Raw genomic sequence first — 22,340 nt, forward strand, 5'->3', positions numbered from 1 at the left:
CTAACCCTTAAAAGGCCATCTAGATACTGACTGCACCCCTGCTGCTCCCCAACACAGTAACAAACCCGCCCAGACCCCAAAATCCCTGCTGCTCTCCAACTAAACAAGAAGGCTGCCCAGAGCTCCTAGAAGCCTACTCAGTGCCCCAAGCTTTCCCTGATCCCCCATGCTCCTCCACAGGCAGAAGGAGAGGTGCTTACCCCCTGCTGCTTTGCCCAATACCGAACAAATTACACCACTTCCCCACCACCTCATGTTTTTTTTACACATGTTGTGGAGCAGGGCTCGCCTTTGACAAGGATGGGAATGGCAGTAGGAGATAAGTACCTCTTCCTCCTGGCAGGGAAGCAGTTTGGGAGGTCTGAGGGATGGATGGCCTTTTATAGTCCAAGTTTGGATTATGGGCAGCACAGAGTTGGGATGAGAAGTAAATGTTACGGTGCAGGCACACAACACCCCCTTCCAGGGCAAAAAGGGCAAAAAATCATTACAAAATGCATTTGCTAAATACTGCCGGACATAGATGCCACCCATCTGGTGTCAGTTATCACACCTAGAGTCAGGCCCCTTCCGATGACCCTGCCTAGAACATTCAAAACTCATTTTCAAAATATGTAGAAAGTGACCTAAAACTCTCCAGGTTGATCCAATCCTGGGTTTGTCATCTGCCCTCCCCAATTGCATGTGACAGAGTTGTCAGATTTGGTCCACATCACATCCACATGCACGTCCCCACAACCAAAGCCACACGTCATACAGCCACTAAAGAACGGGCATTCTTGGCAGCGGGACCTGCCATTTGGAATACCATGCCCCTTGACCTCAGACTGGAACCCTGCCTGTTAACATTTCGGAAAAAATTCAAGACCTAGCTGTTCCTTCAAGCCTTCCCTTAAACGTTCCGAACCATGGAAAAGTGCCACTTAGTCATACCTCTCTATATATGTAGCTAGGCACCTCCCATTTACTGTTTGTTACTTTTTTTCTTCGTCTATCCCCAGTTTCCTGCTACTTCAGCTCCCAAGTTCACTCCACCTTGTTTTATTGTAACTTTGCTTCTTGTTCAATGGGATTGTTGATGTTACAACCCCTTGTTCCTTGTAAACCGATATGATATGATTCGTATCCTGAATGTCGGTATAGAAGAGTTAAATAAATAAAACCTATTTAAAAGATTTATAACCCTCCTTACCCTTTGTTCAAGGTGGGGAACATAAAAACACACACAGTGAACTGACATAGAAAAATAAAACAAACAACAGAATGTCTTAGGTCAGATGCAACTTAGGTGTTTTATATATAAGTTCCTGAAAGATAGACATAACAAGCCAGGGGGGACTGAAAAGCATTCAACTGTTTACCAGAGGTTTTACTGCCAGATTGTAAATGCAGATTCTCTAGTAGGGCTTTCCAGAGCAAGGGACCGTCTATAGAAAATACTTTCTCTGTGTAATCTTATAAAAAAAAACTTCAAGAAGACAATGATTTGCAGAACGCAAGGTACAGGGGGTTGAATTATAAATATGGATGGTGGAACACAGCCACGGATAAACATCATTATTTAACAGTTTGTGGATAATCATTGCAGTCTCATATTTAATCCCAATGAAGAGACTGCAGGATTGGTGTAACATGTTTCCAGGGCTTGGTGTTAGTCAATATGCGTTTTCTGAAGTAGCCTTAATCCATTTGCTGGGGCCCCCATACAGATGGAGCCACAATAATCTAGAGTCAGCAGCATGAGTGCTTTCAGTACTCTACGAAAATGGTTGCTGATTAGGTGATGCTTTAAACGGCGAAGCATGCGCAGTTTAAAGAATATCGCTCTCAGGGTGTCTTTATGGGGAAAATTTGAGAAAACAATTGCTATCAGTGAACCACTACTGGAAGGCTCAAGAAATAATTGTAAACCCCTTTGTATGTTGTTTAATGGGAACATTTCTAGATGAAGTGAAATTAACGATAGGTTCTAGTGACTTTGGTTCCTTTAAGAGAGTTGGGAAGAAGGTCCTCTTGGGGAAGTGCTCAAGACAATATATAAACGTGGTTCAATGTTTGGTAGGAGACTCCACCATGGAGTCCCAGCCAAGGCTGGTGGGCCTGGGACCCCTTCCTTTCAGGAGAGGGCTCTACAGGGGCTTTCTTCCTAAAGTGGAGAGGATAACTGTGCAGTTGATTGATGAAAGCTGTATCTTGGTTGTGAAAGCCTGGGAACCCTGATTAATTCAGTAGTCTTTGACTACCCTCCAACATCTTGTAACTAGTTGCTTCATTGGCAACCCCAGAAAAAGACATTTGAAATATAACTTGATGTGGATCTTAACTGGGGATTATATTGTCTACCAGCAACAACCATAGAGATAGAGAGGGGCAGGGTTCACAGAGGGGAGACCCAGATTTGGTCTCCCTGTTTCCAGTTTAAGAAAACCCCTTCTGCCTCTAGCCTGAGTCCACTACACCATCTGTTTGTCACACACTGCTGAACCCTACACCGAGAGACTGGCATTCAGCCATACAGGTGCCAGACCCTCCCAACATTTTGTGTGGCCACCCTGGTTATACCTGCATGGAGTGGTGGTTCAGATTGTCTTAGGGAATCTACCGGAAAATCAGAACTACAAATGTACAGGAGTGGCAATCCTATCTTTCATCTGCCTGTCCCGGATTATCAGGGCCGGTACAAGAGTATTTGGCGCCGTAGGCGCCTCCCTCCCTAACTTACAAATTGGAAGCAGCTCCAACATAGCACTTCTTCCTCATGCAGAGCACTCCTTTCTTTGGCAGTATAGGCACTGGTACAGCACTTCTCTGGGCTTCCCGTTGGTGGAATTTTGCTGGCCCCAAACGTTTGGTGCTCTAGGCAACCGCCTAGTTTGCCTAATGGAAGCACCAGCACTGCTCATCTTCTCCCAGCTGGCCAGCCACAGTCTGCAGCTATCACAGCTTCTCTCATCCCCAGTTTGTAGCTGTCTCTTTTACTCTTGGGGAAATTCTGCGCACAAAAACTTAAAGTTCAGCAAAATTCTGCATACTTTATATTGGTCAAAATAACACAGTTTACATGACATGGCTTTAAGTAATTACATTTTAAATTAATACAGAAAAAGGTTATTACTTAAAGATGCAGAATTTTATATATTTTCAGCAGAATTTCCCTAGAAATTCACCGTAAGTGTCCCTTCCACTCTCTCTCCCTACTCCCCTGGCTTCTTTGCTCTCTCAGGCCCCAACTCCTCCACCTGCCAGTATCTCTCCCCTCCACCTCTAGGTTCAACCCCTTCCACTCTATCGCCACTCCTAGAGTTTGACCCCGTTCTCACACAGGCTGCCTCTGTCCCTCCCTCTCTCACACACATGCTCCCTCTCTCTAGTACACATACACACACACCCTCATACAGGCTCCCTCATTCTCTTGCACACATGCATTCCCTTATACAGAGTCCCTCTCTCTCACACACACACATCCCCTCATACAGGGTCCCTCTCTCTTTCATACACACACACACAAGCTCCCTTTCTCTCTCACGCATAAACCCTCACACAGGCTACTTATGTCTTTCTCTCATATACCCCTTCACACAGGTTCTCTCACACATATACACAATCCCTTCACACAGGCTGGCTGATTTTTACATTTTAATACTCCCTAGTCCTACTCCTACCAACTGTGGTTCCTGGTCGAGAGAGTACCCCTTCAGTCCGTCCTTCAATGACTCTGTCTCAGCACAGATGAGTGCAGGTTCCTCCGGTAGCAGTGCAATCGGCAGGCAGGTTGGGAGCTCCCAGCTCCTGTACAGACAGAGACTCCCCCTCACCCACAATCCCCTGTGCACCAGGCCCCAGGAAGGAGCATCGCCTGGAAACTATCAGTTGTCAATGGGGAGGGGGCCCCTCTACTTGTCCACATACCGTAACCAGACCCCAAGAAACTTGAGGACCGTGGAGGTGGGGACAGGTGTGTTACCTTCTGAATGTGAGGACCAGGGAAGAGGGGGGCTGCTGTCATTTGTTGATCCATAGTCCTCTAATCATATGGGCCCCAAGCATCTTCTCTCCACCCCATACACTTTATTTCATAATAATTCCTTAATTATAACAACCAATTCTCACAAACACATCGACCACAACCTCTCTCATGCACGGTTACCACAACTAAAGCCTCCATACCCATCTCCTATACACCCCCAAACCCCCAAACTCGTTCTCATACACCCCCAAACACACTAAGGATATGACCGTAAAAGAAACTCTGCTTTGGGGTAACAGTTTTACTTAAAACACATTCTCCTTTCTTCACACACATCCAGCCAGCAGGTTTTCCTCTCTTCCCTTCCAAATCTCCAAGGTTGGATTATAGACTTTAGGGAGAGAAGCAGAAGGCCCTCTCTCTCCAATGCAGAACATAAAGCTAAAAAGGGTAGACCATGACCACTGGTGGAAGTTGGACACCACAGATCAAATGTAAAATAAATAAATATACATATATATAAACATTCGAAAGTCATATAATCGTATAATTCATTTGAAAATAAGACACGTTACCTTTTTTCCCTTTATCATATTGTTCTCTCTCTTCCACTTTCATCTTCTGGCTTTTCTTGACTCCTTTCCCTGTTTTTCTTTTCATTTTACATTTCCCTTCTATGACTCTCCTTTCTCCATCTCTCTTCCATACAACTGACATTGTTTCCCTTCCATGAAATGCCACTTCTCCCCTTCTCTCCCATCCATCATGTCTAATTTTATAGTATTTAATCTCTGTTATTACCTTTCACTAATCCAGTCCTACTCCTTTTATTTCTCCACCTCCCAGGCAGTCTGCAGAGAACAGGGGGAGAGAGGTGGCACCCTGAGATTTTCCCACCCCACTGCCCAGGAACCATGATCAACAGGTAAGCAGGGAAGGGGAGGAGGAGTTTCCACCTCTCAGCTTATGTGCAAGCAGCACCAGCAAACTTCCTCTACCATCCTCTGCCCACCCCTGCTCCTGCTGAACTGTAGTTTATAGAGCCTCATTTTCTCCAGCCCTGGATACCAGCCTGTTTGGTGGTGCAGGGCATACGTTGTTTTACGTTGGTGATGCCTGGGCACTACTATACACTAATGACCATACAGAGCAGCGATTCCTTGACAAGTAGTCTGTACTGCCATACTGAAGGGCCTGGCTTTGACTCCTGAGCCAGAACTCTGTGTTCCAGGGGCGAGCAGCCAGCCAAGACTGAGCATGGTGGGGAGACAACATTCACTTCCCCCACATGGAGTCTTGAATAGAGGTGATGGCTAGTGGCCGGTCTCAGGACACACAGTTCTACCTTCCCCTGGGCCAAGCACCATCACTACAATGGCCAGGCTAAAGTGGAAGAGGACATAAAACAGGACCCAAAAAAACCCAGCTGGTTGTTCTTGAAGACTGGCGATGCCGTAGCCCAGTGTTTCCCAACTCTCTCCTGGAGGGTTTTCAGGATATCCATAATGCATATGAATGAGATACATTGGAATACATTGCAGACCCAGGGTATGCAAATCTCTCTCATGCATATTCATTGTGGCAATCCCCAAAACCCAACTGCTTAGGTGTGCCTCCAGAAGAGGACTGGGAAACACTGCTGTAGCCCAACAGGCAGGCAGGCAGAATCTGACTGAGCTGGAGGACAGGAACCTGCTGGGCCAGAAACAGATATTTTTTTAAAAAGCTGATTCAATCTAATGTTGACTTTTTTAAAGGTGCATATACATTCAATACTGGCATTATTTCATGACCAGAATACAGTGGGAAAGCTGAGCTACAGGAGTTGCAGGATGTAGGCATTCCTTGACATTCAGCCTCAGGCTGTCCAGCATTTCCATGTTGTCTATGTAGATACCTGCGTAATCTCACCCTTGTATTATTGTTTCATTTCTAACCATCCTAGGACACGCAGGTCTTATGGAAGACATTTGTGCACGAGTGGCCTGTGTACAGGTGAACATTTGAAAGCTCTTAATGGGGGGGGGCCTTACTCATGAAAATGAATTCTAGAAGCTGGGAGGAAAAGAGATTAACATGAGAGGGGGTCCTGCACCCAAAGGACAGGTGGCAACTCTGGAACCGTTTCAGTGAACATGGAAGGTGGAAAAGGTTTCCCTCTTTTAATAATTAATGCCTTAGGAATGCAGACTATGTGGGGACTCGGCAGGACCTTAGCAGAGGAAGCTGGAGTCTTCATTTCCCCTAAATCCATGGAAGTAAAGTTTAACAAGCCATAAAATACATTACAAAGGTAATGTGAAGGGGAAGGACTTCATAGAGGCTTGGATTTTTTTTTTTCAGCTCACTACCAGAAATAATTTACTGCCTCTCTGTCACCTTCTTATCACTCTAACACAACAAACCTCTGCCCACCCCCTACACACACACACACACACACACACACACACACACACACACACACACACACTTCCCCTTCGTACCATCATTGCAATATATTTAAAGATCCGCTTGTATTTTCTGGCAAATGTCATCTCTTGCTCTGTTGCTCATTCTGTTTGGACCTGAGGAAAGAGATTATTAACTTACAAAGGCAAGAAATGTATTTAAGTCCATTCAAAAGGTGCCATGTTCTCACTGGCAAGAGGGTTCACTTCTTAAGCTCCTAAGGCCCAACGCTCTCTCTGTATCCCCGACGGGGAGGGAAGCTTGACTTCAGGACCCTTAGGCAATTGGCCAGTCACCCTCCTCCGATAATCACTCAACAATAAATAATAATCCAACACAAGTAAATCTTTACTTAAACAGCAATGTCTTTGGTGCAAATGATTTGACGCAGTACACGTTATCTGATAGACGAATCTATGATCACAAATTGCAGTTTCACCAACATACTCTGCTTAGGATTCCGTTGAGATAATTTTCTTTCCGGTTTTCTCTGTCTAAATGGCTTAGAGGGTTCCTTAACTCTGGGGACTCCTCTTGTACCCGATCTCCATTTGCTTTAATCTGTTCCACCCTCTCGCTCTTCTGGTTCTGTGGCAGTTGGGCACCCTGCCCTCTGGACTCCCTGTGTTCTGCAGTGCTACCAGCTGGACACACTCCCCTCTGCTCTAGAGAAGGACTAGATGGCCACACCATCCTCCAGACTTCTTTGTAATGATTCTGGGGAATGTTGGATGCAGCTGTCAGTTCCTAGTCCCCTCACTGGCAAACCTCCAGCAGCACCAAACATTCTCAAGTTGAAAACACAGGACTCTTTCCTGCTAGGGACGATTAGCTGTAAGGATAAAGTTATCTTCCAGCAGGTGGGAAACCTTAATTCCTCACCAAATCCTGGTTATCAGATGCTTGCCTTATCTCCCTTCCAAGAATGGTGGCCAGAAAACAAAAACCAGGAGACCAACTCCCTAGCCCCTAATAGTCTGGCCCATCAAGGATAACCCCATATGTCCAATTCTAAGGGGAATCCCTGCTACAAAACCTTTGCAGGGAAAGCTACTTACGTTCTTAACCACTCCCACAATACTTCAGGATCTGGAAGACTCTTGGGGGTTGCTAAAGGATGAGATGATCCATTCTAGAACATCTTATAGGGTATGTGCCTTAGATGCTTCAGGCAACCCGCTTCGACATACCAGGGGCACATTGTTCTGATATTGATCAAATAGATCATTAGACAGGTATCACATTATGTCATTTTTTTCAACTTTTATTCTCATGCATGCTAGATGACTTACCACGGCAACCGCACTAATTTTGCTATAAAGTGAAAGGGTGGCTTGTTTTCTTTCCTAAGCTGTGTAGAGTAGACAGAGCCAAACTTTCCTGAAATTATATTCTTACATCCATCATTCAGCACAAGACATCTGTCTCCGATAAGCTCTGCACACTGTACCCCTGAGCAAGACAAAACCAATTCTCAGATCTTTGGAAGATTTGGACTTCCTTCATGAACGTCTGCTTCATGTTTGAGCCCCTAAAACAACCAAAGCTACCAGGTCAGCAGGGGCAACGTTTTTTGTAAGTGAAGATATGTCATTTCAGAGCTGGGACATTGGGTTTGAGAGAACATCTGTGTTTCATCCTTAAGTGGAGCCTGTGGGAGGCCTTTGGAAGCAAACTAGGAAATGCATGGTCCAAGTGGCCGAGAGGTGTGTCCATTGGCAGTCTGGCAGAGGAAAAGGCTTGGTTAGCAGGAGGTCTGCATACTAGCCATCAGACCAGAGAATAAGTTGAAGGAGGGAAAAAGATTCTTGTTTAAAGAAGATGCCTTGCAATCTTGGACAAGAGCCTGCATCTCCCATTTCCTCAGATACTCCCTTGCATTGGAAGCATTTTGGGGCAAGGACGTATCCTGGTTGGATACTTATCACCATTGTGCAGTGCTTCCTATGTCCAGTAGTAGTATAAAATAAGTTATTATAATTATGATAAAATCATGTTATATGAAAAAACACACAGAGTGATGTATCAGAGTTCATTAGCACCTTGCATTTTTAAAGGCACTCGTCCAGAAGGGAGAAGCTTTACCCTATACATTTAGAGCCATGAGTGTGGTGTTCGAAGCCAGGACTGCATGACCACAGAGACCGAATTTCATTCCCAGTCCAGGATAGGGCAATGAGAGTGTTCCTGTACATCGAAATTAGGAGGGTGAGGCATATCCTGTTACTCCCCCCAATCCTTTCTAGCATTCCATCTCCTCTCCGCCACTGAAAATAATTTAGCAAATGAATAGAGCACAGCAGGCAGGATGTTTGGATTAAGGTTTTATTACAAAAAAAATATATATATATATCCCTATTTGGAAACAAATAAATCCAAAGGAAGATGCTGGTACCATTAAAGATACTCCAGTATAAAATACATTAAGGACTGTAGATCTCTACAGAGCATTATTAAAGAGAGGTGCACAGTACTCTCCAAGTTAGCGGCTCTGTACATTGCTGGAGCGGTTAGGATGACATAACATAAAAAGACGCACCAAAAGTCTCAGCAGAAATGGACGGCTTGACAACAGCAACAGCGTAAGCCACGCTACTGAAAATTCAAAAGCCCTGCTTTAGTGCTAGATGCCTCCACAAGCAAGTAAATTACAGCCTGTCAGTACAAATGGTTAAGTTGACCAGTCAACTTTTGCACTTATTAAAATCCTTTTCTATTAATTTTTTTATTTTTTTTTACACTTTTTAAAACTTTTGTCATATTCTCTCGCAGACTGGTTACCCAGCAGCTAGCGCTTCACCTCAGCATGATTTTATTATGCCTAAATCTGTAAACAAGTATCCCGTGGGTTTTACAATGAAAGCAGCTTGGAACAGCATCACAGCTACTCTTCCTTCCGGTGTTCACAGAACTCGCTCGGTTCCTTGTCCATTACAGTCCACAGCTTCAGCAAAATGCATTTCTAGCTGAACAGTTTTAGTTTCATAGTAATATATATATATTATATACATATAACTTTTTATATATATTTAAATAGAAAAATACTACAGGGCTAAAAAGGTGGAGAATGGCATGGCAGCTACAGGGGAAACAAGTCAATTGTTCATATTTCTTGTACCTGTAGTTCATTATCCTGTATTTTTATATCAGAAACTGCTGGTAGTTGAGAGTATAAGAGGCAATTTGGAGAGCTGAACAGTACCCAAGAAAAAGTGTAAGTGAGAATTCTCTCCTGTGAGTGGCAATAGAGAAATGTAGGTTTAATTTATCTAGGGATTAAGAGGACCAGTTGGGAATCATGGGCTGTTGGACTGTCCATGCCAGGTTCTCACTTGGCCTGTTCCACAGGAACCCTCCTTGGCCATGAACAGAAGTCATAGCTAGACTGATGGTAGACACTCAACAATATATGGTCTAATATGAGACTCAAATGCAAGCAAAGTTTCCCAGTTAACAATAAAATTAATTGAACCTATTGTAAGTGGTTATAGCTTTTTCTCTATTATGTTTAAATGCCCCTAACTTTCTCTTCCTCTTCTCCTTTTTTCTGATGAAGAATTAGTGGAAAAAACAAAAAAAAACTTCCCTCTAAAACCTGGGAATTTTGTCTTTAGTCAGCAGAGTGCAAATACAGTAAGAGCAGGAATCCGGGCTCTTGAGAACAGTCCACTTAATTCTTGTAGTCAAATGGCTCTTCCCCTGTTTCATTGAGGAGGCAGGTGCGAATCAAGGCTTCTGTCACAGCAAAGGGATCACAGTTGGCTGAAGGCCGGCGGTCCTCAAAGTAACCCTTCTTTTCCTGCCCTACACTTCTGGGGATGCGGATGCTGGCCCCTCGGTTGGCCACACCAGCAGAGAAGTCATTGATATTGGAAGTCTCGTGGAAGCCCGTCAGGCGCCTGGCGTTATCCAGCCCCCCTTTAGGGTCATAGGCGCGGATGTGATACTGGTGCCGCTTGCTCAGTTTCTCAATGGCTTCCTCAATTTGCCTGCAAAGAGAAAAAAAAAAATAAGACATAGGGAAATTAGAGAAGGGTCTAAGGATGCTTCTGCTCTCTGGCCTCAGTTGGCTTGTAGCATGCCAACAAGAAAAGCACCAGGGAAAAAACAAAAATTTTAGGTTTTATCTGTCCCTATCAAAATGTCACTGTTGGCTCCATTACCTCTGGTCCCTACAGTTTCTAGGTATTGTGAACCTCTTCTCATTTGATAGTTCACTTTCCTAAACTAAGAGTATTTCTTTACTTGTATTGCTGATGCTTGCTCAAAAGAACAATTATTCATTGACCAGCTGATATTTTGTTAATTGGATGCATCATCACAACTCTCAAACAGAGTGCAGGACTCTTTCCATTGCACCCAAGCAATAGAAACATAATCTCTTGTGTGAAGCTGCAATTAGCAAATCAACTCTAAATCCCAGCCCATTCTACTGAGTTCAATCCAAATTTGTTGTCTAATCCTTGGGAATCGTTTACATGCAGCCTTCCCTTGTTGTGCCAGTCTAGTGGAATCAGCACACTCACTTGAGGCCGCCTTCGTCTCTCATGGGCTTAGTGCTGAAGTTAGTATGGCACCCAGCTCCGTTCCAGTTCCCAGGGATGGGCTTTGGATCGAAAGACACAATAACGCCAAAATCTTCACACACCCGGTGCAGGATGAAACGGGCAATCCAGAGGTGGTCTCCCATAGCAATGCCTTCACATGGACCAACCTGGAACTCCCACTGCACAGGGCAAAGAGAAGACGACAGAGCTTATTAGCCTATTCCACAACTTTTCAAAGCAAGATATTTGCTTACAGTAGTGTTTGAAGTTTTCGTTTTTGTGGGGGTACCTTTGTTTTTCTTATTCAAAATACTTTGTTAAGGTGTTTAAAAAGTCTGATTTTCTAAATGTTGTGTTTGCTAAATGACACTGTAATAAAATGGACCTTTTCAATCTGTTGATGAAAAGTATCTCATTTAGAACCAAACAGAAATATCTTTAATTGTTTAGTGCTCATGAGTGCCTTGCATGAATGGACTTTGGGATAAATCAATGGCATGAACTAAATGTTCTCATGTGGGCACTCCCGATATTTCATCACTCTCTGAATTTTCAAATTGTTTTCCTAGGGGGTTTTTTTCCATGAAAATGATCACAGCTGTGCTGAGTCAAAAATGTGATTTCCAGCTTGCTCTGCAGTCACATGGTGTCTGACATGAGCCATACTCCTCCCACCTTCCCATGGCTGCAGTAAGGTGACAAGGACCCCGTGAAAGCGGAGACAGCTGGCAAAGGAATGGATCACTGCCGATGACCAGCTTTAAACTGAGCTTGCTTCAAACTGATGCTCCTGCTTTAAATCAGGGGGAGGGGGCAGGGAAGCTGAAACTGAAGCTACGTGACAGAGAATTTCAGCCCGCTGTTCCGAGTATGGGAGTTTGGCTCATGTTCTTTTTCATCTGATTATTCAGTTCCCACTAATCCTTCTCCTGCTGAACACCAACCAGACAGAGGGCTGTACCAGTGCCCGCAGTGAACATCAGAGCAGTGACCTGCACTACTACTGGCAGTGGCCATGACTACTCCCAGCAGAGGTCTGTGAATAAGAGCCTGGACTCCAGGAGTGTGAATGCTTGAGCAGGGCCCCCAGAGTGCCTCCCCTCTCATCCCTCCACCCCCCCATCGGTGAGGTCTAATTCCTTGATAAGAAGCAGAGCTGCATTTTTACCTGCGCTGGCATCACTTCAGCATTTGTTCCTGCGATCTTCACCCCAGCATACAGGCAGGCACGATAATGCGCTTCCACAATGTCTCTGCCGTAAGCTTTATCTGCTCCAACACCACAGTAATAGGGACCTGCAGAAAAAAAAGTTAAAAGCGATTACAAAAGGCTTTGAGCGGCCAGCGGCTACACTGCAGACAAGAACACATCAGTGCAGAAGGAAGAGCGGCTAGCTGAGAATGATGGCAGCTTATTAGCAACCAAGGGCTGCAGGGTGAAAGCTCCGTGATGACCGTGATCCATGCAGTCTGACCTCCTTCAGCTACTGCAGTCCAGTCAGCCCATGAGAGTCAGGGCTCCTGATGCAAATCAATGCCAGGGGCCAGTGATGTCCAGAACTAAAGGCTTGGCCACCAGAGGTCATTCACTGATGGCCACATAAGCACTGATGACTATAAAATCTGATCACTTTTCAGCAGCAGGTAGGCAAAAAAACTGCGAAATTGGAGGGGATCTCATTACAGTCACTGCCTCTCTCTGTGACCTTGAGCAAGTCATGTAACCATTACTTATGCAGTAAGTTGCAAATGTTTTACTTAATGTTATAAAATGGAGCACAGAGACTTGGATACAAAGAGCAACTGAGCATACCATACCAATCCCATGCAAATATTACAGTGTGAAGGAGATAGGTCAGCAGTAAGATACACTTTTTTACTATCTACACATGCAAGGTGGATGCAAATGTTAAGTCTAGAAGTGTGTTTAATGCAGCTCGTTCAGGGAGCTGCAGAGTGGAGCTGTCTAGGCTTTTTCCATAGCAACCATAAAACGGAATGGTTTTTCCTCAGCATTGCACTTGGCTTCTTACCCTGTGGTCCAGGAAATCCATTCGAAGGCCAGCCAAACGGATGTCCATCTGTCGCTAATAGGGTATATTCTTGCTCCATGCCAAACCATGGGTGCTCATGTGATACCATGTCCATAATCTGGTTGCATGAATGCCTTAGATTTGTCTCTGAAGAAACAAACAGAAAAAAAAAACAGCTGATTACCAAATTATCAATACAAATAATGCAGACTTCTACCTAATAACCCCCTCAAATGTTTCATTGGGGCACATATCATGAAGTATGCCTTGAGATGCCTGATGAGGTATCTCATCTTGAGCTTGTGTAGGAAACTTCTTTCTTGCATTATAAAAGAGTCGTGACCTGGGCAGAAGGGACCAAGGCATGAAGCCCTTCTCTCACCTCCTATGGAAAACTTCGCCCTCGCATGGTACAGAGTGTGGCCTAACATTCGCTCAGTGGGCACACAATTCAGGAAAAGGCTGTCCCAAAAGTGCCTGTTCATCAACAGCATCAATGGATTTTAGAATTAGGGCTTCTGCCCATGCCAGTCACAGCTGTATCAGATATGTTACACCTGCTGAGGTCTTCGGAGATTTTTTTTCAGGAATGAAGTGATTTGATTCGCTTGCTGTACCTGGAGTTCTGTGCAGCTTTTTTCCTTTGCCCTTACTCTTCTCCCACAGACGTAGGTCCCTCACTGTGGGCTATGACTAAGTCAGTCCATGTCACTATACAGGCTTGGTCTCATCCAGGCTGATGCAACAGTTTCCAGTGAAAAACACTGGACAGAAAAGCTTTTCTACTCCTCTTCTAGTCCTTACAGATCAAGCTGGAGTCGCATTTAATGAATACTTTTTTCTGTTGCAAAATAAATAAGTGCATCCTACTTTGGCAATTTCTACCCCAGTAAAAAAGGAATGTAGTGATATTTCTGATAAAAGGAGCTGTCAAATTCTTAAAGAGTTTTCTGCCCAGATTCTTAGGCTCTTTCTTCCCTAGATGCTGGCAGGATGAGGATGAAGATGAGAAGAAATACAGATTTGTTTTTACCCACCTGCTGTCTTGCCGTTGTACTTCAAGACCTCACAGAAGACCAGCTTGTTGGGGTCCTTACGGAAAGGATCCCGAAACATAGCAACCGGGATAAGAAACATATCACTGTTAGAGCCCTCAGCCTGATAGGTGCTTGAGCCGTCGTAATTCCATTCAGGCAGATCTTGTGGAAAAGGAAAAAAAAAAAACCAAGCAGAACATTAGCACATAAAGTGAGATCACTTGTCCACTGCTCTGAGAAAGCACGAGAGATCTCAAGTCCACAAGGCACTGCACAGCTGGACTGCAACCAGAAGCAAAAGCACTTCCTTAAGATACACTAATGCGGAGAATGGGAGTATACTGTATAACCCCACTACAAAGTGGCCTCAAGGTCACGTCCCTCTGCCTTCAGCTGGAGCCCTTGTAATGAGCGCAGCTCACTGAGACTACAGATCAGGAGCAAAGAGTGCGGCACAAGAGCCGGGGGTTCCCAGAGAAGACAAGCACTTTGAGGCTTACCTGCAATGCTCTTGGGTTCGCAGTCTAACGTGCGGGTCTTGCAGCGCAGTCCTTCACCAGTGCCATCAATCCAGATGTACATGGCCTGCACTTTCTCTCCTTGAGGAAGCTCCAAGTACAACTGCTTCAGTGCTTTGCTTAGCTGTGCGCTGGCTGAGGTGGCCATGGTCGCAGGAAACTCTGCAAGAAAGGGAAGCAAGGAAAGCTGTGAGCCTTTTTTCAGGGCCTGGCTACCAGGTCATGGCTAGGATTATTTATTAGTCATGAAAGGGACCCACAGACAAGCTGGGCAAAAGAAACTAACAAGTGAGATCCCAGATTTATAGATTCACGGGCAGGGCGAAATCAGTATTTTGCACAAAATACCTCTCAATTCATCAATGAAAAAATCAAGTCCAGTATTTTAAATGGAGCAATTGCCAGGCATAAAACTGGAGCACTATTCGCACTGGCACACATTTTTTGACACTTGAGAATGCAGGTATTCTCAGGGGGACACACGCCACGGGTACCATCGGCATCACTGATGAAAGGTGTCAGATTCTCATTCAATTCTTTGCTTGCGTTTATGAAATCGTACACCTTCCCCTCAAAACTCTTTTTGCAATACTGCCCCTTCTCTAGCAATCAAGGGAACATAGCCAGGTAGAAAGACCAACACAAGAAGAAGGAATCAGCTCTTGATACAGCGGGCATGACATCAATGTCTTGTAAGAATTGAAATCTGGAAAAGTCACAGTTTCGTACGAGCAGAGAGAACGGGGGCCTTGCCACAAGATGGAGCGCACTTGAGTAGTGGAAACCACCTCCCTTCATTAAATTTCATGTCATGAAACCTGACGTCTCTTGTATCACCACTGGAGGGAAGGATTGCTTCTAGACGCATAGGAGTTTTTATGTTTTTATCTAAAAAATTGTGAAAAGAAAACCAACAAAGCAGTAGCGGGGAAAGAGATTTTGGCTGAGAAGTGTTTTAAGCTTTCAAGGCTACTAAAATATAGCCGAAGAGCAAGTGATACGAAAGATCTTTCTGAAGCCTATGCCCTCGCTCTCTCTCTCTGATCCTCTTACCAGAGATCAGCCTTTAAAGGATCCTTTCATTCTCCTCTCCAGATCTAAGGGATGGAGGCGGGGGGGGGGGGGGGGGGGGGGGAGGAGGAATGTGACAACCATGCATTTGCACAGGAGGTAAGGGAAAGAATGAATCCTGTGTCCCTGGTGCACATCTCCGTCAGAGGGCAAAGCAGGCTGCCTCTTATCTCCTGCCTCCTGCAGCTGATTAGTCTTACTGAGGAGAGAGAGCAGCCATGTGCTCAAGAGAGTGGGGGGGGGGGGGGGGAGAAGAAAGAAAGGATGGCTAAAAAGGAGGGCAGGGAAAGAAAAGAGGGGAGGGACAGCAGCAAAGAAGAAAGAGAGAAGAGAACAGAAGGAAGATGGGAAGGAGAGCAAGAGAAGGAAGGGGAAGAGGGGTTTAGGAAAGGGCAAAAAGGAAAAGGAGGGGACAAGATGGGAGGGAGTAGCAGCAGGGAGGAAGAGACAGAGAGGCTTGGAGTTGCAGGATCTCTGCAGAGCAGAGGCTCTGGAGAAGGAGTGAGTCTGTATCAGCTGATGGGGAGAAGAGAATGGGGTGGTTGACTGAAGGAGGAGTGGGCAGGGGTGATGGACCAATGGGGAGGCAGGCAGAGAGGGCAGTGGACTGGAGGAGGGGAGAGCAAGGGACTGGAAGAGGCTGAAACAGGGCATGGGCTGGTTCTCCACTACATGGCACTATCTGAAAGTGGCCCACTGTGCAAAATAATTGGGGACCTGCTCACCGTGCACAGAATCAGTGCAGGAACCAGCTCAACAGCAGAGTAGAGGAGTTGGCTGAATCCAGGGCTCAGTCCGCCTCCCCCCAAACGCATTCTCCTGTAGATGCTACAGACTTCACACTGTAGCCACTTTTTTTTTAAATATAAGATGCAATTATGTATATTGGTTATGTTTGAAGAAATGGCAACTCATGATTTATACACCAAATCTTTTATTTTTAAGAGTTTGTCTCTTGATCTAGGAGATGGTGGGTTTAGCAATACAGAATGTGCTGGGTTCCAGCTTCTCCATCTCTAGTGACTCCAAGCCTAGGGAAGAGGATATGGGCACCTGCTCATCTCGAGCCCCCAAAGCCCAAGTGAGAATGGAGGCTTGCAGACCAGGGCTGTTCTGCCCGAAGGCTTCTACTGGTGGCAGCATCAGACAGAGCACGGTGCTTCCCAGCTCGGTGACTCTACCCCCCCTCCTCATGCACAAGCTTCCTATAAAGTATGGAGAAGCCATGCAGGATCACTGCTGGCTCCTGGCACCATTCTCCATGACTTCCACTTCCCTGGAGGGGCAGCGGCAGCCCTGTCTGAGAAAATCCCCTTTTCTCTTGCTGATTTTCTCTGTTATCCTCTCATTCCTTTCTCTACTGTATATTTCTCCTTCCCTCTCTTTCTTTGTCATCTCCCTTTCTGCCGTTCTCTTCTATCGCGAAGTCATTTTTTTTTTTACTTTTTGCAGATTTCGATCTGTGAAAGTGGAAAATTTTAAGTCACAGCAGATCCTTGCACGCCGAGCTGGACAGACACTTCTTAAGAACCATATCCAGCACCTTTCCAGCCAGCTAGCCAGCCTCTCCCCCGCACTCCTTTGTTACCGCTTGGTGCTAAGGGGTAAAGCAAGCAGAACAGGCAGAAGCCCGAGCACTTCCCCTTACATCTTCTTACAGATGTCTCCGGGGAGACAAATGATCTTAAAAGAAAATAAGCAGTCTTCAAAAGTCCATCTGAAATCACAGGTCAAGAATCAGGGCATCCTGTAGTGCAAGACTGCACGATGGTTTGGTTTGGTTTTTCCTGGACTCTAACGGGCCTAAAATAACAGCGGCGATCAACACATTGCCGCAGGCTCGTCTTTCTGCTCCTAACATCGCTTCTGATTCGGTCTGGGGGGCGGCAAGGATGTTATGGGCTGCAGGATGAGGGGTGGAGATGAGGTTAGATACCTGTGCTCCGGCGAGAAGAAGCTGCTGCCGGTGGCTGATAGCTGATGACCGGTAATCTGCTGCTACTGCTGGCTGACGCTCGTATCGGTGCTGGCTCTCTTTGCCTTGGCCGGCTACTCTCCGCCTCTTATTCCTAGCCCTGGCTCTCTGCAGCGCCTAGGTTGCCGGCTCCTTCATTTATTGCCGGCTCTGGGCTGGCCCCCGGCCTCTCTGATTGGCCGCAGCGCGGCGTGATGTCGACATGCCTCCCGGCTGCCGGGCTCATGGAACGCTGCCATTGGGCGCCGGGCGCAGAACGGAGAAAAAGGAGAAAGGGTTTCCCAAGAAATGCCCCGCCCTCCGCCTGCGCCCTGCCAGGGGCAGAAGGAGAAAAACAAGCTTGCAAGCTAGCCCGAGGGAAAGAAGCCTCTGCTAACAAAGGGGCAGTTTCCAAGAAACCTCTGTAAACTGGCTATTGCTGGGTAAAAGGATGATTTCACTCCTGTTACATATCACTGCTGTAAATTCATTTAAGAGAAAAGGTTCCTTTTTTTGCACTTTTGATCAGCAACTTTAACATAAACATCCTGCCTTCTTGCTTAGCTGATCTTTAGGTGGTTTGCCCTGCTGGCTTTTATTGGAAACAGAATGTCCCCTGTCGCCTGTTGCATTTGTTCTGAACCTGGATTCCCAAGATTTCTTTTCTCAAGCTCAGCTGTATAGGAGGTCCAGAAGAGTGAGTCTTGCTCTGCCTAGTTTACAAAAAAAACAACACAAAAAATGCTGTGTTTACCTGACTCCCAGTAAGTGATGGAAAAATCATCAATGAAACATATGGGAGCTGTTTAAAAATGTGATTGTCGTTTCCCACTGTTTTCTCCAGCTTTTTGAAAACAAGACTAACCTCCCATAAACTCTCAGTATATCTGGAAGATTGTAGCAGCTTTGCTGATATCTGGGTATAATCATTTTCTTCTCTCTTAAAATAATGCTTACTTGCTTTACCTTTTTTTTAGCCCTACCCTCACGGACATGAAAAGTAGTGCAGAGTGTCCATGCAGCTTCTTGTATCTCAGCATGCACAATCCCTGGATGAAAATATATAATTCATAAAATAGCATTTCTTCTAATGGTCCAAAATAAATACGGACAAATCCAATATACCAATTTTACCTTTACTTTGCCATTTTTACAGAACCAAGAACAGAGCAGGGCTCTTGTCTGTTTGCCTCTGACCCAACCCGAGTGTTGGAATCAGCACGTATGACCCAAGTCATGCCCTGTACATTGCCTACTTTTCTTGTGTGTAAGTGATCCCCATTAAATTATTTGCTTTTATTTATCTTGCCATGAGTTCTGCTTTGCACTTTGAGCAGCACAAATTTAAAGAGTCATCAAAGAAGGCTTGGAGTGAACACGGTGAACCCAGAGATTGATACAAGTGATAAATGCATGCACTGAGTCTGATGTGCTCATGGCAAAGCCCAAAGTTTGAAGAGCGTTTTCCTCTTTGGTGCTGAAGTGCTCTAAGTCTAACCCCAGCTTTAAGTACAGCAGCGTTGTGCCCTACTTGCTGCAGAGATGCCAATATGTGGTTTGGTTTTAGGGTTTGTATTATTATAGTTAGTAATCCCGAGCTGAAAAGCCAAACCCCAATGGTGTCCTTTCTCTGTGAGTGTGATTTATCTTTAATAATGGAAAATTATGTTTCTGATATTAATGTTCCTTTTTTAACTACTAGAATTTACCCTGATTTGGCTAAGTCTACACAGGAAAGGAGGAAGGTTTGAGACAAAACCTTTTCTTTTGCGATACCCATGTAAATGTTTGATTAAAATTAATGCTGATACCTATATTTCTTTGTTCCAGAACAACTAAGGAGTTTCCTGGACACTAGACTTGGGAATGTTGCCTCAGGAACCTAAGATAAGGAGGGATTAGTCTGATTAATTATTTTTTAGAATGGCTTCTCTTATGCTATTCGCTTATTCCTCTGTTTATAAACTGGTACAGTGATTTTCCTTGTTTTCTCCTCTGTTTGCCTGGCTCCTCCTATATCTTTTTGTTTGGACTATGTAACGAAAGAATTTGTTTCCTAGTATATTTGCTTCTTTTCTTGATTTGTTTCTCTCATGATTTTTCCATGCAAAGATTTTCTTTGCATTTTTGAAAAACTCAGTGACGAAATGTTCAATATGTGTGTAACACCCCTCTGTGCCTGAGCCTTCACGTGTTTCTACATGAAGAATGTTGGATTTCATCACGCAGGTCTGTTTCTTTACGCAGCCGATTTATTTATAATTCACATGCGGGCCGATACAGTACAGTGCGCGCCGACGGAGTGCACTGTTAACCCGCCATTGGATGCGCAACTCTGGCTCCGAAGCAGGTTTTCCCTTACCCCTTATTCAGTAAGGTGCTGAAAATGCGCGTCCAACCCACCAAACCTAATAGGGCCCTCAACATGCAAATGCATGTTGATGGCCCTATTAGGTATTCCCGCGCGATTCAGAAAACAAAATGTGCAGCCAAGCCACACATTTTGCTTTCAGAAATTAGCGCCTACCCAAAGGTAGGCGCTAATTTCTTCGGGCACCGGAAAAGTGCACATAAAAGCAGTAAAAGCTGCTTTTCTGTGCACCCTCCGACTTAATATCATGGCGATATTAAGTCGGAGGTCCCGAAGGATAAAAAAAGTAAAAAAAAAAATTTGAAGTCGGCCCGTGGCTGTCGGGGTCGAAAACCGGACGCTCAATTTTGCCGGGGTCCGGTTTCCGAGCCCGTGGCTGTCAGCGGGCTCGAGAACCAACGCCGGCAAAATTGAGCGTCGGCTGTCAAACCCACTGACAGCTGCTGCTCCAGGCCAAAAGGAGGCGCTAGGGACGCGCTAGTGTCCCTAGTGCCTCCTTTTGCCTGTTTCTACCGCCGGGCCTCATTTAAATACAGAATCGCGCGCACAGGCGAGTGACCTGTGCGCGCGCCGGGAGTCGCCCGCTCTCCCGCGGACTTTACTGAATCGGCCCGACGGTAAGGCTATGTTTATTCACCTTGCTTTCTGACTTGAGGATCCTGCCTCCTCCCTCCCCCCAACCTGGATCCCAGGATAAGCATATATGTAGGTTACTTTGTGAAACAAATAATACTTAGGCTTGTGCATTCATTTTCATCTATTCTGGTAGTTTATGCATGCACATTTTTTACATACATAAGATTAAAAACAGCATTTACATGTATAAAGCTATCACAAAATCTGCTGAAAAAGGGGCACAATGAATGAACTAAAAATTATTTGCTTACACATCCCTAATAATAGCCTGCATTTTTAGCTCATCTTTCCAAACAATGCTCAAGGCAGATTATTAGTATTGGGCTTATTAGTTTTCAAGTACAATGGGTCCCTACTCTAAAGAGCTTACAATCTACATGGGTACCAGAGGCAACAGGAGATCAAGCAATTTGCCGGAGGTGACAAGGAGCGTTAGTGGGATTTGGTTTCCCTGGGTCTTAGCCCAGTGCTCTTTTAAAGTTCCTTTCTCCCCTCCCACTGACAGTCGATCTCTTCGTTTCATGTCACAGGAAGTAAAAACAGATCCCGCTGACCTCGGAGCCACCAGCATAAATCCATGAAAGTATCCTCTTTGGGCCAGCAAGCAGGCAGAGTTGGTTCCTCTTTTCCCTGGCACCCAACCATTACTGTGTGGGGACTTCCTCTCCCGTGCCCCCCGGCCTACAAGATCCTATTTCAGAGTCTCCATAATCTAGCTCCCATTTGAGGGGTAGGGGTTTCAACAAATTCCCGATTTCAGCAGCTCCCCTCTGACTTCTTTGGAAGGAGGCCTCTCTCCCCTTCAAACCTCCACTGTCAGTTCTCAGAATCTGCCAGAAGAGCCCTCAGCCCCCCTCTCTCCCCCCCCCCCAGTCTGGCCCTCTCCCGGCTCCCCCCAGAGGGTGCTCTGAACACATTCCCTTCCTGCCAGGCAGCTCCTCCGCCACTAGGATAGGTCTCTTACACTGACAGAAACGCCCGTCAGCGGCTGTGAGGCTGCCTTCCCCTCTATAACACTTTTACCCATATGGGTGGGCTTTGCAGTGGCTCTGCAGGATTTCTTTCTTTTTTTTTTCAGCCCTAGTTTCTACTGTCACGTCTTTTACTGATGTTCGTTTCCTCAGAGTGCAGTAAAATGCCTGCTATGATTGGGTCACTGCAGATAATGGCTGTTATAAGACTCTTGTCAGACCAGAGGATTAAACTAATGTTGTTTTTCTTTTTTGTTTTGGTTTTTTTTTGTCAGGTGCATTTTCCAGGAACTCAGAGCCCATCAAAAAGATGAGGAGGAGTGGTTTTGTGCTTACCACACCAGATTATGAAACAGGAGAAGGCCAGGGCCATGCGATCGAGCTTCATCTCAAGTACTGACTATCAGAATGACCCTCAGGCAAGTCACTTTTGTTTCTCTGCGCACTTCAGGTTCCAGGGTAGAAACACATTTGTCATAATCAGGTTTGGGGGTTTTTTTCCTAGTCAACAAAATATTTTTCATTTTTATTTAAAACTGATGGCAGAAGATCAGGGGGAAAAATTAACGTCATCTGGATTCCTGGAGGTCGCGCCACAAGACTTCCCTTAGTGTGTTCACAGGTGGCTTTAGCTTTGCACACATGTTAAAAAAAACCAAAACAAAAGGCGCCATGCCTCTGGTCTATTCAAGAATGGCCAGTACAGATTCTCATTATTTCTTCAAATTCAACAGGTTCCCTTCACTTACACAGGAAAACTGCCTACATTGTGGTACGTGGATTATTA

The 22,340-nt window shown here is 45.3% G+C and overlaps 1 protein-coding gene across 2 annotated transcripts; it reads right to left on the bottom strand.

The window, feature by feature from the left end:
• Positions 1 to 8,789: 8,789 nt before the first annotated feature.
• On the bottom strand, positions 8,790 to 17,720 carry GLUL (glutamate-ammonia ligase). Of its 2 annotated transcripts, XM_029618142.1 has the most exons (7): positions 17,558 to 17,720; positions 14,533 to 14,712; positions 14,033 to 14,194; positions 12,996 to 13,142; positions 12,131 to 12,258; positions 10,942 to 11,141; positions 10,086 to 10,404 (listed from the first exon to the last, which is right to left on the bottom strand). In XM_029618142.1, exons 2-7 carry the CDS (start codon positions 14,696 to 14,698, stop codon positions 10,086 to 10,088), a joined length of 1,122 nt encoding a protein of 373 aa, XP_029474002.1. In that variant the 5' UTR covers positions 14,699 to 14,712; positions 17,558 to 17,720. The 2 variants fall into 2 exon arrangements, with proteins under 2 accessions (XP_029474003.1, XP_029474002.1); XM_029618143.1 differs by lacking the exon at positions 17,558 to 17,720 and having other exon boundaries at positions 8,790 to 10,404; positions 14,533 to 14,698.
• Positions 17,721 to 22,340: the final 4,620 nt, after the last annotated feature.

This window comes from Rhinatrema bivittatum, chromosome 10 (assembly GCF_901001135.1).
Source record: "Rhinatrema bivittatum chromosome 10, aRhiBiv1.1, whole genome shotgun sequence".
Classification (NCBI taxonomy): domain Eukaryota; kingdom Metazoa; phylum Chordata; class Amphibia; order Gymnophiona; family Rhinatrematidae; genus Rhinatrema; species Rhinatrema bivittatum.